General features: G+C 42.5%; 1 protein-coding gene across 2 annotated transcripts; it reads left to right on the top strand.

Moving 5' to 3' along the window:
* Positions 1 to 959: 959 nt before the first annotated feature.
* Positions 960 to 15,731, top strand: LOC146491093 (uncharacterized). 2 transcript variants are annotated; one of them, XR_014872343.1, is made up of 7 exons: positions 960 to 1,112; positions 5,061 to 5,221; positions 8,243 to 8,359; positions 8,905 to 8,929; positions 9,089 to 9,127; positions 10,026 to 11,563; positions 11,597 to 15,731. XR_014872343.1 is itself a non-coding variant. In XM_085151124.1 (6 exons), exons 1-6 carry the CDS (start codon positions 1,094 to 1,096, stop codon positions 10,193 to 10,195), a joined length of 531 nt encoding a protein of 176 aa, XP_085007250.1. In that variant the 5' UTR covers positions 960 to 1,093; the 3' UTR covers positions 10,196 to 15,731. The 2 variants fall into 2 exon arrangements, 1 of the variants encoding a protein (XP_085007250.1); XM_085151124.1 differs by having other exon boundaries at positions 10,026 to 15,731.
* The last annotated feature ends 11 nt before the right edge of the window (positions 15,732 to 15,742 follow it).

Below are 15,742 nucleotides of genomic sequence, written 5' to 3'. Positions count from 1 at the left end.
TATCAATACTATTTAGAATGTCCACTATAAATTTAAGTTTTGGAAAATACACAAAGCATCCGTGAAATGGGTGTTAATCAAATTTTTTTAAATTACCCAGACAGTTATGGTTTTTCTTTCCTACCTGCAAATTTGCTCACTTGGTCTTCCCACTTTTGTATGATCTCTGCATCCTCCTCACTCATTCTTTGCTCTAACAATCACACAAAAATGATAATAACAAAAATAATCTGAGTTATTATTAGAGCAGGTTGGAGATCCACATTTGATAACGGTGCAAATCGCTGCTTTGTTATGTGAAATGATCACCATCGGTGAATGTGGGCAAAGCACAAGGTACCTTGGCATTATAACTGTGCTTCTGACTACATGTCCACTCTTACCTCTCAAGCTCTGTGCTGTCATACAAATGGTAAATGTAATAGTGTAGCAGAAATTATTACAACATTGTAATTGACTGGGAGCTTCTGCTGATAGGTAACGGTTTTAAATTCATGTAGAAAGAAAACCCTGGTTCTGTCACTAATGCTCATCAGCTCCTGGGCTGATAACTCGTGATATTCCAGCATGAGAATTTGCTCTAGTCTATATTAACGAGTGCACTGTGACATTCTGACATGAAGAACTCTGCGTGTTTAAGCCTGTTTTCATTCATTTACCATCTCCAAAAGACAAGTTGGCTAAATTTGACATTAGGATAGTATTATTATTATTAGGATTACTGGAGATATTTAAAGAATGCTATGATGGAATTTAGAGGACCCCCAGAAAAGGTCTAAACTTATTATTATTATTATTATTATTATTATTATTATTATTATTATTATTATTGTTGTTGTTGTTGTTGTTGTTGTTGTTATAATTATTATTGTTGTTGTTGTTGTTGTTATTATTATTATTAAGTTTGTGAGACGTTAAAGTAGTGTAATGATAGCGACCACCGACAGATAGCGTCAAAAAGGGAGGGTGGGGAGAAGCAATAAGGGCGGGGCTTCCGACGTAAAAGCAAACAGACACGCCCCGTGGCTCAGTGCACGGTGCTTTTACCCGCTAAGAAGCTGCCAACAAGACGATTTCTCCCAGCATAAACATCATGATTGTCTCCGTGTACGGTGAGTTGTCTGTCCTTCTGACGGTGTCTGTGTGTGATCTTTGTTTCAAATATTTCTCCTTCGCTTTCTTTCTTCTGTGAACTATCCGCGGGCCACAGTCAGGGTTTGTCTCACCTGCAGCAGGTGAACACAGACACACTTTGACGCACTCCGATAGCCGGTGCTGTGCCAAAAAGTCAAAAAGGGATTTCCGGTATTTACCAAAAAATGACTGCTGGAATTGAATTCATCATAAATAACTTGTCGTTTTATAATGTGCCAAAAAGATCACGAGTAATAAATACGACACTCTTGTAGTTACAGCATATTACAGTGCCAGCTGCGCTCAGTAAATAAAAACAGAGTAACAGACATCATATTTTTAATGATGGCTTCAGTGTTTTCAGTCCTTCTGCACACGCAGCTGTGATTTATTTGATGTGAAGTGATTTCCTGGCGCTCAGAGGAGGTGTTTCTTGCTCCTGCTTTGACCCTCAGATGTGTTTCATGTTGGCTTCCTGTGAGGGGAGGCAGACGGTCTCCATCCTTCAAATAAATATGCAAACTGATCAATCAGCCTGAATAATGGGACAATTTGACACTGATGACCAGTCCTGTTATCTTAACCCGCTAAATTATTATGAACAGCACATTCCTTTGGTTACCGTTTTATATTCCTGAGCCCTGTGTCTGTTTGCCTGAAGGGTGAATGTGATTGAAACAGGCAGATGACCAAGAAGAACCTGTGACAACTTTCTTTAAATCTGTGACATTGACATATCTAAAGAACTCTGCGGTGCTGATTTCCCTTTCATGGAGTCTCACCTGCAAGTAAGAACAGGTGGAGCGTGGAAACAGCAGCCTGCCCTTTGACCTACAGATCATCGGTCTGCACAAAAACAGTGAACGTGAGGGGAAAGTCAGAGATCCGGCTGGGCTGTTGGGGGACTTTTTGTTGGGTGGAGTTTCAAATCCGTGCTGCAGTAATGAAACTAGCTCAGCTCAAACGAAAGGAGAAAAAAAGACAAACAAACAGCCATCAGTGCAGCTGACGTCACTCCGAGCCCAGGGGACGAGTGTCAGAGAGAGCAGATCCAAACACGCTGGGGTGTTGTTGTGTGTCTGTTTGTGATCTGGGTTAACTGACCCTTAATAAAATAAGATTTCTATTTTTTGCAAAGCCACTTTTTAATCAGGTGGTTACAGCTTCCTATCAGTAAGAGTTCTGAAAGGTCACACAAGATTCTGCTTCGCTCATTCTTTCAGATTGTTATCAGGCTGCTGATAACGAGGCCCTCTCTGTGTATAGCACTGGGAGGAAGTGAGGATGATTCATCTGCCTTTGTTACTCTCAAAGGTTTCATGGTTCAGTACAGTTCTCCTTTAGGTCTCTTTATACCCTGTTTTGTGTGTTGATGGTTGGAGGTTGCTGATAGTCTCTGATGTTTGATGTGGTTTCATTTGGGACTGATCGCGTGAATCTGATCATGAATGGAAGCTAAAGTTTGTTACAAGCCATTTGTGAGCCTTGTTTCCTGTCACACGTTGACCTTTGCAAATTACAGCCAATCAGAACGTAGCCTAAACATTTAGATGAGAAATGGTCTCATCTTTGTTGTTTTTTCTTCATGTTTAAGGGTAGTTTGTACGCATCATGATGGTTGAGTCTTAAGTGTGTTTTGAAACTTCCTCTTTCCACTGCTTCATGCTGGATGAGCTCATCGGATGTTCTCTTTCTAACTGCGTGACCTGCGAGATTCACACGTTGACCTTTGTAAATTACATCTGAAGAAACGTTTCATTCAGCTGAGACTGAAGAAGTCACCTGGATGAGTGATGAAATGTTTCTCTCACTGAAAACATCACGTCCAGATGAAAGCAATCAACCTTTTGGGAATCCCAAATAGAGTGAAACACAAGGTCACCTGAACTGTGATGTATTAGTGTGTCATTGGTGAGTTTAGCTGCTTCAGATTCACCTGTTTGCTTTCCTGAGTGTTTCTGTTGGTAAAGAGGATAACAGGTGGAGGTTTGTGGTGTATTCACAGGATCAGCTGAGTCTCTGAAGCTGAAAGCAGACGAGTTTCCCTTTAACTGAACCTCGTTTGAGTTTGTTAGTCCCATCCTGGCTCTGAGGTTGTATCTGTGTCAGTAAATCCATTGTGTTTGTGTCGTTACGTCAGACTGTCAGACTGGAGCTGGTCAGGAAACATCAGATTCAGATAAGAGTCTCTTGGACTTGTTTCCCATTGCTGAGAGGAACCAGCAACAGGAATCTGTTTTTTAACAGATGTAAGTGAAGTGAGATCCTGCAGTGGTTTGAGATTCCTGTGAAACACACAAACAAGTCATCGGGAATGTTTTCAGGATGAGGACTGACTAACAGGCTGAATTCTGAGGTTTCACTGACGAAGGAAGAAAGTTTGATGGTTGTATTGCGTCATAAAACATGAGAGTGACTTTCACAGCCTGAAAAACTTTGAACCACAGACTGTTCAGTCAGCTGAACAGTCCATGCAAACATCCAATGTTTCCATGGAAACGTGTTTGTTGTGAGCTGTTGTTTGGGGATTTTCACTCTGTACGTTTCCTTCTGTCAGGACATGCTGTGATAAAAAGCAGAAGGCTCGCCGAGGCTGGCACACTTTAAACTCTGACACAGTTTTAACGTGAGGCAGCGTGCTGGAGTGTGTTTCATAGCAACACACGAACACGTCAGGAAGAGGAGGAGGAACTCTTCCAAAGGCATTCGCCTTCTTTTAATACTACCTAGGCTGGTTATCAGTCTGCACTGACAGACGTTATGGGAGCATCACACAAACACAGATACCTGCTGATTAGAGTTCAGTCACATCCAGGATAAATCCCAGAATTTCACTCAGCAAAACTGGAACTCAGACTTCTCAGTGTGTTAATACAGTAACCTCACTCCAGACATATTAATGGACAGATAATGTCATTAAAATGCTCCAACAGCACAAACATGGTCGGGAGGTCCAGTTCAGGTGAAGCTAGCAGACAGCTAGCAGTCGGTTACTTACTGAGTTGAAACGTAGCCGAGACAAAGCACTGAATCGGTAAAGTAAAAAAGACAAATACAGGTGTCACAGTGTTTAGCACTGTCGCCTCACAGCTGTGCAGCATTTACGTGTTCTCCCCGTGTCTGTGGATTCTCTCCAACTCGGGCCAAAGAAGGGTTAATAAGGTAATTGGTGATTTTTAAATTGGCTGCAGGCGTGAATGGTTGCCTTTAGCCTTGCGATTGAATACCAACCTGTCCAGGTGTACCCTGCCTGTAACAGCTAAGCGGCAGCACTTCTCTTCAGTTTTTAGGTCTTCTGTTTCATCACGCTCAGATAAATATTCCTAACTCTCAAATACAGCTGCAATGTCAAGAAACCTCACATGAGGTTAAACCTCTGTAAACCACCCCTCTGAAGTAATGCATCATAAACAGCATTTTTTCTTTGGGCCTCAGCTATCAGACCTTTTAGAACCTTTATGATCTGTATAACTTACAGAGCAAATGTAGGGAGTTTTTCCTTCCCACTGTTACTGAGTGTTTGCTCATAGGGGGTGTTTCTCTGTGTTATTGTAGGGTCTTTACCTATATTAAACACTTTGAGGCGACTGAGGTTGTGATTTGGTGCTATAGAACTAAAATTTAATTGAAGCTCAGCTTTTAGAAATGTTCTGGTAATCAAATCGAAGACCTTAAACACAGTATGGAGTCCCACAGGGCTCTATTAGTGTGCCCCTACAGTTTAAAATATAGTATCAGAGCACTGCTATAAATTTGACAGCTGGCTTTAGATGTAAACATCTGGAACAGATCCGGTCGTTCTACTTTTGCTGCTGCTTTATACAGCAACAAACTGCCGTCGTAGCTCTGAGACCATCTTTAGGTGTTAGACTGGTCCAGTGTCAGAGTTTTGAAGTTGTGTGACCGTGCCGTTTGTTTACTTTCAGTTTTCGCCCTCGTGCTGCTGCCTGGTCTTCAGCCTTCTACAGCAGAGTCTCCATCAAGTCTAACCTGTAACTCCACACTGCTCTCTAATGGGTCGGTCCTGTTCCAGCTGCCACACAGGCCCAGTTCATCCAGCTGCAGAACCTGCTGGGAGGATCAGAACGTGAGTCCACCACACTCAACATGATGCCATTGCTGTTACTGCTGCACACATGCTCTCAGAGTTAGATCAGCAAATCACAAGCAATTACACATTTCACTTTCACAACCTGCTCCTATTGATCAACACCACGATTACATCATAGATTTTGTTCTTTTAACTTCCTTGTTTGGAGAACTCTGAGCTTTCCTGGTCCTTTGGTGTGTCAGCAGAGAAAAGGCATAAACACTCTTTTATGACAGAACTATGTCACTGGCTTTTACACTTCAAAGGTTGGGCGGGTCATTGGACTGGTTGTGCGCCTCAGAGAAATCCATAAACAGACAGGGAATGTAAACCTGAGTGATCACAGGCGCTCAAGGTGACTTGGCTGCTAGGTGACTAGCAGCAGTGAGGGGTGGGGCTCACATAGCACAGGTGAAAAACAAATGAATTGATAAAGGCTAAGAGAACAACAGCCTGTTTGCTCCTAGAGGACACATCTTCAGGTACATTCAGGCTCGATGTTATGTCTGTAGCTCGTTTTCAGAATGCTCACTGAGTTTGAGGTGCTTCTGAGGCTTGAGCAGGACGAAGTCTCAAAGAGATACAGTCCAGTGCAATGTCAGATCCTGCCATACATAAATACCTGAATGGGTATCAAATCTAGTCCTTCCAGTTATACTTCCTAATGCCTCGGCTGCCATGTTTTGGGCGTGGCCTTCCTCAATTGCTTAAGTGTTTCTTTTGATTCTCAGACAAAGCAAAAATCAGCTGGCTGAGTGAAAAGTTGATTTTAGTGATCATGAAACAGATCTTCACATCAGGGGAGAAACAGTAGCTGCTGCCAGTGATGCTGTGAGCCAGCAGGAAGCTCTGAGGTGGAGGTTTGTGGTGTTTTCACAGAATCAGGTGTCTTTGAAACTGAAACCAGTTTTCTTTGATCTGAACCTGGTTAAATGAGTCAGCCTATGCTGTGAGGTTGTATCTGTGGCAGTAAATCCGTCACGTTTGTGTCATTTAAGTCAGACTGAAGCTGATCAGGAAACCAGATTCATGCTGTGTTTGTGTAATGCAGACAAGTAAGAGATACTCTGCAGGCAGAAGGACTGAAGTCATACTCTGGGACTTTCTCTGGGAATTGCTGATCGAATGCCAATTGTGAACACACACAGATTATCAGGCATGTTTGAGAATTTCTGACAGAGGCTGAGGGTGAGGTAATCAGACAGGAGGCAGGTTTGACTGCTGTATTACATCATAAATCATCAAAGCGACTTTCACAAGCTGTGGCGCAATGCGCTGTAGGGAAAAAGGAGTCGCCCGGCTCAGTCAAAAGACGGGTTAATGGGTTAGTTTAACTGCTGATTATAAATTGGCTGTAGGTGTGAGCGCATTCAACCTCACTGAACGCTTGTGGGATCAGCCTTTTGTGCCAGAGTGGCCAACACAACCACACTGGCTGACAAACGCTAGTTGATGAATGGGATGAGTGGGAATCCATCCCACAGCAGTGTGTGACCAGGCCACTGACCTGCCTGAGGAAGAGGTGCCAGGTGCCAACAAGCATTGTTACAGCAAAAATAATCAACCAAACACAAATCTCTTTGCTTTTGGTGCCCTTATATACAGAGAGTTGTAGATTTTTTTTTCTTTTTATTTCTCATCTACTGCTTATTTTCTCTATTGTGGCATTTATTTTGTGTTTCATCCATAAATCTATTCTGTATTTTTTGGAAACTTCTTGACCTTCCCCTTGGATGCTAGGACTCAGTGAATCTACGTATAAAGTCGGTGAACAGAGTTTTAAAAAGGGAACAATAGCAGGAGGACTTTCCCCAGATTTCCACTGGACTTTCCCCGTGAGGTGAAGCGAAAGAAGCAGAGCAGAAGAATTTGTTTGTTTTCTTGGTCTGCAGCTTTGATGTAACTCAGTCACAAAGTTATTAACATTCTTTGCTTTATTAACCTCTCAGCGAAAGCTCGTGTGGTTGTAAAGTTGTGGCTGACGGCATCGCATAGTGTGTGTGTGTGTTTGTGTGCATGTGCGTGTGTGTGTGTGTGTGTGTGTGTGTGTGTGTCTTTGCTCTTTTGTTTTTCGTTTCATTTCTCGTCGTTCTGTGAAACCTGAAACTCGGAGGGTTCAGGCAAATGTTACACAGCAGTTAAGTAACGTTTTCACTTTTTAAACTCCATTATGGAAACAACACAGTTACAATAACAACATTTAGTGGCAACAGCGTGAAAAATGAAACAAAAAGTAAACCTCGCCGTGGAAGATGTGGAATCATTTGTCACCTCCAGTCAGTAATGTTTAGTCTGTGAACTCTTCACTCAAAAACACAGAATGACCCACTGGACCATACTGGGGTGAACTAATAGCTTTGGGATGTTTAATAATCAGATTATCGATCTGCTGCATTCAGGTCCTAACACTGAGTGCTTACAGTCCAGCTGAAGATCTTCTTATTGCCTTTAACTGTGTTTGTAACATCAGCCTGTGTCTCTGTTCAAACCAAATGCACTTTCTAAATCCCAGAGCAACAAAATTTGACCTGTTGCTGGTGCTAGATGAAAGTTGAGAGAGTCTACCTCTGTGTTCTGCTGATCAATCATTTCAACCTTGATTAGCTGCTGAAGAATTACAATAACCCCCTCCGTGAATCGCCACCTTATCGTGGTGGAGAGGTTTGTGTGCCCGTGTGATCCCAGGAGCTATGTTGTCGGGGGCATTTTGCCCCTGTTAGGGTCTCCCAAGGCAAATTGGTCCTGGGTGAGGGGCCAGACGAAGAGCGATTCTGAGACAGTTAGGGAAAGGTCAAGAATGGGTGTTACTTCAGTCGGCCAGCTAGGGCGGTTTAGTGTCCAGGACATCTCCTGGCTGGTCATTATGTCTGCCGGATGGTGTGGGAATGCGTTGATGTTTTCAGAGGTTGCTGAGAAAGGGAGGTCTGGGAGTCTCTGTTAGACTGCTGCCTCCGTCACCTGCGTAAGCAGCAGTGGAAGGATGGACGGTAATAATCAAGTATTTTGTTTCTTTTGCAGAAAACCGTCATGGCACGAGGCTCACGCTTTTATGAAGCCTTTGTCCACAGTCTGACGGACGACTCCATCATCCTGGCTGACTGTCGTCCCCTGCGCTACATCCTGGAGTGCTCTGGGGTAAAAACAAGCTTCTTGCTCAGATTCAGACCTTTTTTTCTGTGGTTTTATTACAAAAAGACTAAAAACCTTCCACTGCTGAGCTCAGAGCTGAACTATCAGTGTGCAAAGTTTAACGGTGATATTTTAGCTTTACAGAAACGGAGTTCATCATTTCAAAACACAGATTTATATTTCAGTGCGTGCAGCTGATTTCCCTGAACACTTCTGTGTCACTAACTGTCCATCTCTGTATCTGATCCATTTTTTGTTTGTTTGTTTGTTTAACTTATGACAGGAAATTTAAACATTATTTTTGAGATTATGGAGCTGTTAAAAGCAAAAAAGGAGCAGAAGAACGTGAGGAAATGGGGCGGGGTTACACATTGATTAACAGGTTGCAAATGTGAGCATACTGTTTCTTCAGTTTCTCAGTCAGAGAAGATCAGAAATCAGATCAGAAAAATCAGATCATCTCCACAGTTTGACAGAGCGACTGTTTCCTGTTCTTTGTATGCTCTCAGAAAACTATTTTTAGCTCTGACCTCAACTTTTTTTCCCCTCAGATGCTGCAGGAGATCGACTGCGCAGGTGAGAGCTCTAAAGAATAATTAATAATTAATTTATAGAGGTGTTCCCACACTCAGCTTAAAATTTTTTGGGGTTTTTTGTTTGTTCGTTTTTCCGGCAGACAGGAAATGCTTTCCATCATCAGCTGTTTCATTCACAACATTTCTTTTTCTCTTCTAGTGAACTGCAGTTCTCACCTGGACCCTGCTTCACCTTCCCGTAAGTCACATGTTTCCTGAACAGGTTGGGGTGTTCAAGTCTCCTCACTCTGCTCTGACATGAACTGCAGCCTCACAGAGTGTTAGTAAACGCCACACCGCCTCAGCTCAGAGGAACACCTGGAGACTGTTTCTTTAAAGTAATAGATTACTTCACATATGTACTCCCTGTAGAATCTAACTGGTTATTTTGCATTAATAACAGTTTACTGTCAGTTTAACATCGAAGACTAAACTGTTCATATCTGAGGAGAGCAGACAGGAGAAGCCACAGATATCAAACTTATGCACTTTTCTTCACTCAGTTTAAATCGATGATCTTAAAAACTTTTTCCTGAAGGTTTGTGCCGCCCGTTCACCTTCAGCTGTGCCACATGACTTTGGTTTAGGAGCTCTGGCGCGTGCAGCGTCCACATACAGGACATCTTTCCTGGGCAGGTTGTTTAAGTCTTAGTAAAAAGCTAACAGCAGAGCAGGCTGAGGGTTATATCTCAGCATCCCTGGGTCCTTTCATATATAAGCTCCTCCCAGCAGAGCTGAATGAAAACAGGTCCAGACTGTTCTCTACGTTCTGTTTAATTGCTAATTCTTGACAGCCCACCTTCAATTAAATTTGCCTCATTAACAAACACTAAACAAATTCTTCTTGTCCTTCCTACGGCCTCATCAGAGCGCTCTGCTTTCAGCACACGCTCATTTGAAATATTTTTCGCCTCTATGGACTCTGCGGCGCTCTGTAGAAACTGAAGTAAGACTTTAAAAAAAGTCTGTTTCTGTCAGGGAGTCAGATCAGCACCTCAACATCTGGACCACACTATCACCATCCAGCAGGATGTTTCCATTCGAGCTGTGAAAATAATAATGATACTGAGAATGCCCTCGTGTTTTTGTCTCCTCAGCAAACTCCACCCACCCAGACAAGCCGGAGTGGACAACCGGACCCACCGTCGCTGTTAGCCTTCTGTCATCTGGCACCATCATCATCATTGTCATGCTTTGGCGCTTCTTTAAGAAAAAAAGTTCTGAGACGACCCCAACTGCTCAGTACACTGCAGCTCAAACTGTTTAAACACTGCAAACAAACCTATTGCACGGCTCCATCATCAACAATAATAATAATGATGATAATAATAATAATAATAATAATAATAATTGACTGTTAAATACAGTGTATTATTAGATATTCTCTTTAAATATATATATGTTTAAAATGATGATGGAGCCAGATGTAAAGATAAACGTTTTGTTTTAGTCCAGGAGCCCCAAACAGATCCAGCTGTTTAAAAACTAACAAAAAAAAGACACTTTTTTTGCTTTTTAGCAATAAGTTCGTAGATTTCGTAGATTCAGTCGGACCAGAGGTCAGGGTACCCTCAGGATTGACAGAGCTTCTAAACAGGGAACGATCACAGATGAATCTGAGCGAGCAGCCAGCTGTAACTTCACTTCCTGTCCATCAGCGCAGCGTCGACATCCCCGTGTTAATCAGAGAGAGGCTGTTAACCCTGTAAAGCCTGGATCATGAAATAATTACTCCAAACATTCACATTTTTTAATCTTTAATTAAACCTGACAGACTTGTTTGTATTTAATATCAGTTTGTTTATGACTTTTACTTTATAAGCAACTGCACAAAAATGTTACAAACTTATTGTTCAGTTTATTACGGTTACACAGGAAAAAAAATCACGCTGATAAATGTAGAGGCCTCAAAGTCATGTTTCACGTGATACATTTGGCATTACAGGGTTAACCGCTTCTTCAGTTCCTCACAGGTCATCCAAACCCCACCCCCACCTCAATCACCCACCTGCTGCACCAGCAGACGTTCCCGCCTTGAGCAGTTCTTATAGAAACGTTACAAGAACTGGCCATGAATTCATTTTAATGCCGTCAGTTTAGAAATTAATTTCTCACTGAAAATTTCTGTATATCCTGCCCGCACCAGTTTTACTGCCGATCCAAACACACACGACAGTGGACTCTTCCTTTGTTTATCCGGTGTTTGGGGTTAAAGGTGACCTTCAGGTCCCGATAGTTTATGTTCACGTGTTAAAACGAGCCTGGAGATCCAGTCTGAGGTTCTGCGCAGGCATGGTTTTCTTGGTGAAACAGATCCTGGAGCAGCTTCAGGTCTGGCTCTTCAGGTTACAACGTAAAGCTGCGTGTCTGTAAGCTCTGTAGCCCAGTGGGCCATATGTGACGCGTTTACTCACCATGTGCAGCATCATGTTACTCATGATGAATTCATTTATACTTGGATGTTCACGCTGTCAGTCCCACTGTGTCCAAACCATCACCATCATCCCAACTTCACAGTATAATTGTGCTGATGCACACCACAGGTGCAGGTGCCCCGTGATTGTGTTCACGGCACAGCTCACACCTGATGATCCAGACTGACATCTCCTCACAAAGCTTCTAGTTCGGAGATGTCGTCTGAACGTTTAAAAAAAAAAAAAAAAAAAAGCTTCAAAAAAAGAAGCGGGTGTTACGACCGGCGTTTTTTCCGTCCAGTCTTACTCATCCTGGTATATGGACCTCCGTGTTTATTCACCTGACGTTCATAACCACATTCAGTGCCCCGACACACCAAGCTGACCTCAAACGACCCTGAAACCCACGCTGCCCACATCAGAGAAAAAAGCTTCATGGAGAATCTGGCCTCTGCTTAAATCCCACATGAATGTCGCAGGAGCTCTGCAATGTTCATGAAATCACTCTTTAGTTTCCTTTAAGATCCGATCCTCTGGACGTCCAGGTGGAACAGAGCTCGGCTTGGTGCATCGGGGCTTTTGGCTCCTGGAGCCAACAACAGGCTTCGAATGCCGAATCCTACTAAACGTTATAAACCCGACAGTCTGTTACATATCCCCGCGTAGGATGCAGAGCCATGGTTTATAAACGAGGAAGCGCGATGAAGCAGATACTTCTGAAAATAAATAGAAGTATCACATAAAGTTTTCAAGTCAGCAGCAGAGACACAAGCTGTGTTTCAGCTGCTCTGACTGGTCTTCCGCTGTGGAAGTTGGGAGATTTTAATCATATATATTACTATAATATAATAAATATATATGTATATATGAGCTGATGGTTTTCATATTGCACACACAGACATGCAGTTTGTCTGGTTTTCTGTGTCAGGGCTCCTGGACTTAGATTCTTATATTGTATAAACATTGATGTAAAAATCAGGCCAGCTGGTGTAAACATCGTTTGATGTCCTCTTTTAAATTCATCTGCTCTTTGCTTTTTCTGTGGTTTGTTGTCATAGGTATGTTATGTTGTCCCTTCTTTGACAGTAACCGCGAGAACCTGCAGGGTTTCTCTCGTTTAAAGCTGCAATGATTGCTTTAACCTCGAGGTGACGGTTGTTGTGATTTGGCGCTATATAAGTAGAATAGGATTGAATTTATCAGCCTCTGCGATGTGATTGGTGGATAAAGGTTTTTGTCTGGTCTGATGTTCATTTTCTCCCATGTTTAATAAAGAAAAGCATCAAAATTGGTCTTTAAATTTGAAGTCGGGCAGTGAATGTCTGCAGAACCGAAACTAAGAGCTAAAAGAGGCTGAAAGGCTTGAGTGATTAGTGCAGCTATAAACACTGAAGAGAAACTCGTCTGCTTTTCGAAAATTGTTTTGTTTTTAATCAGGCTGTTTCTTTAATGCAGTGAATTATCACGTAAAGCTTAGAATCTAATCGTATTCTGATCATCTGAGCTACAAAAAATAATTTTTAATGAAAGATGATTGTATTGATCTGTAAATCGGTGAGGGGTTATTGATTATAGCATATTGTAGCTTTATGGTTATCTCTGTGCTTTAATAAACTCTTTGAAAAGGATTCCCCGGTGTCTGTCTGATGTTTACATTCTTCTCTGTGATGAAAGCTTTAGTGTTTTATGAGTTTCCTTCTCACATGTGTTTAAATGTCTTCAGTCAGGGAAAAAAGGTGATCACGCTGAATATGAACAGGAAGTATCGGCATGACAAATGTCGAGTATGTGGCACGCACTTTAAATAATGAAAGTTAGAATAAAAAGGTCGGGTAAGGTCAGCAGTGAGAGGCTGGAGAGCCTGAGGAGCTGTACATGATTTAAAAAAAAAAAAATCAATAACAATGCAGCTCATTAATTCAATTCAATTCAATTTTATTTATATAGCGCCAAATCACAACAAATGTCGCCTCAAGGCGCTTCATAGATACAGAGAAAAGCCCAACAATCATATGACCCCCTATGAGCAAGCACTTTGGCGACAGTGGGAAGGAAAAACTCCCTTTTAACAGGAAGAAACCTCCGGCAGAACCAGGCTCAGGGAGGGGCGGCCATCTGCTGCGACCGGTTGGGGTGAGAGAAGGAAGACAGGATAAAGACATGCTGTGGAAGAGAGACAGAGATTAATAACAGATACGATTCAATACAGAGAGGTCTGTTAATACATAGTGAGTGAGAAAGGTGACTGGAAAGGAAAAACTCAATGCATCATGGGAATCCCCCGGCAGCCTACATCTATTGCAGCATAACTAAGGGAGGATTCAGGGTCAGGGTCAAGCAGGTAAAGTTTGGAGTCGAAAATAAAGAGCTGAGCTTGAGACAGGTTTCTTTTTCTCTGTGCTGCAGCTGCTCTAACACAGACTGTTCAATAAAACAAGTGAACTGGATACATTTATAGCGACAGACACTGTCTGACACATCTGCCATTGACTGAACCACAACAAGAGCCAATATCTGCTGCTCCTCCTAACAGTGTGTGTGGGTGTGTGTGTGAGAGTGATGCAGTGACAGGTGGAATGCAGTGATTGGCCTCTGTCAGGCTCCTGTGTCTGGATTGGATCTTTAGTTTGAGTCCTGGCTTCAGAGTTTTGGTGAGTTCTTGACAGTGACTCGTACACACTGGTCACACACTGAAAAACTGAGAAGCAGTTTCTAGGTTAGGAGCTCATTGAGCTCTGTGCTCACTGTGCCTGTGCAATAACTTCAGTTCACTTGCGTGGCCACTGATTTGGCCACTTCAAATATCTTTATCAAACAGCAATGTTATGTTTGTTGCAATTTCTGCTGCTCTGTTGGCTACATCCTTTATATGAAAAGATTTTTTTTTTTAATTCAAAGGGTAAAAGTCACTTTTGCCAAAAACTGACAGGACAAGAATGTCATTTCTGCCTCAAAGTGACTTTATAGCCTTCATCACAGATATGTTTGGCAAAGCTTTGGCAGATTATATGCCAACAAGTCATTTACAACACTTTTTGTCACAAGACCGGCTCCCAAACACTGAGTGAATAAATTGAGTCACAGCTCCATCTACTGGATATACACTCTAAGCAAGGCTGAAATCACAGGAAAAGCTTTTGAGTGAAATAAAGTTTCCATCAGGTACACTGTCAGGTTCTACAGTGGTTTCTCTGCAGGCATCAGGCAGGTAAGCATTTTCACCTGTTCTGTTTCAAATGTTGGATCATTGCAGATCCTTATAGTTTGTGTCATAATGTAAATATTTAAAGATCGCACAGATTCATATAAAGACTGAGGCAATGATGTGTAGAAGGAAATAAATGTGCTGAAAAATATAGTTTCTGCGAGGTCAGTTTTGTGGGGTTCTGTGCAGATGCCTGCATTGTTGTAGGTCTGTTGTAACCGCGTGGTCTCGACTGCAGAGGCTGCGCTACAAGGCAGATGCCCTGCAGACGGACTGCAACAGCTCTGCTCTGTGAGTGTTGGGGCAGCACATCTTTCTACTTGTTCTACTTGTTTATTCAGTGAGCTAGTTTCAGTCATTGTGTAGATTGTGTCTCTTTTTCAAATGCCAGCCCCGCCCCCTGCTGCTCCACCTGTTCTTACAGCACTGCACCATCTGCATGTGGTTCCTGCACATGCATGAACCGATCAGATCCCTCAGCTGAAGTTTCTCACAGTGTGACTCTGCAAGTGAAAGGTTTGTGTCTGCCTGCTGCTGCTGAGGATGATGATGCTGAAGATAATGATAATGATGATGATGATGAAGAAGTTGATGATGAAGATGATGATGGAATGAAGATTATGAAAATGATGATGTGATGAAGATGAGTTGATGATGGGATGATGATGGGATGATGATGAGATGATGATGATGAAGAAGATGAAGAAGTTGATGATGAAGATGATGATGGAATGAAGATTATAAAAATGATGTGATGATGATGATGAAGATGATGTGATGATGATGAAGATGATGATGATGATGATGATGATGATGATGATGGGATGAAGATGATGAAAATACTGATGATGAAAATGATGGTGATAAAGATGATGATGATGTGATGAAGATGATGATGAAGAGGATGAAGAAGATGATCATGTGATGAAGATTATGAAATCATGTGATGATGATGAAGATGATGTGATGATGTGATGAAGATGATAAGAATGAAGACGATGGTGATGAAGAGGATGAAGAGGATGAAGAGGATGATGGTGCAGTAGCTCCAACAGGCTGCTGTCCTCGCGCTCCTTCAGCCTCCTCCGTTGTTATGAGTCATCGCGCGCAGCGTCTGCGGAGCGGCGCGCTGCGATTGGTTGAAGAGGAGCCGCCTGCGCGCGCACGGAGCCGCTCGTTGACCGTGGAAGAGCCG

This window comes from Neolamprologus multifasciatus, chromosome 23, assembly GCF_963576455.1.
Source record: "Neolamprologus multifasciatus chromosome 23, fNeoMul1.2, whole genome shotgun sequence".
Taxonomy (NCBI): Eukaryota; Metazoa; Chordata; class Actinopteri; order Cichliformes; family Cichlidae; genus Neolamprologus; species Neolamprologus multifasciatus.
Note: the sequence above shows the minus strand (reverse complement) of the source record. Positions and strands in the feature narration are given on the sequence as shown.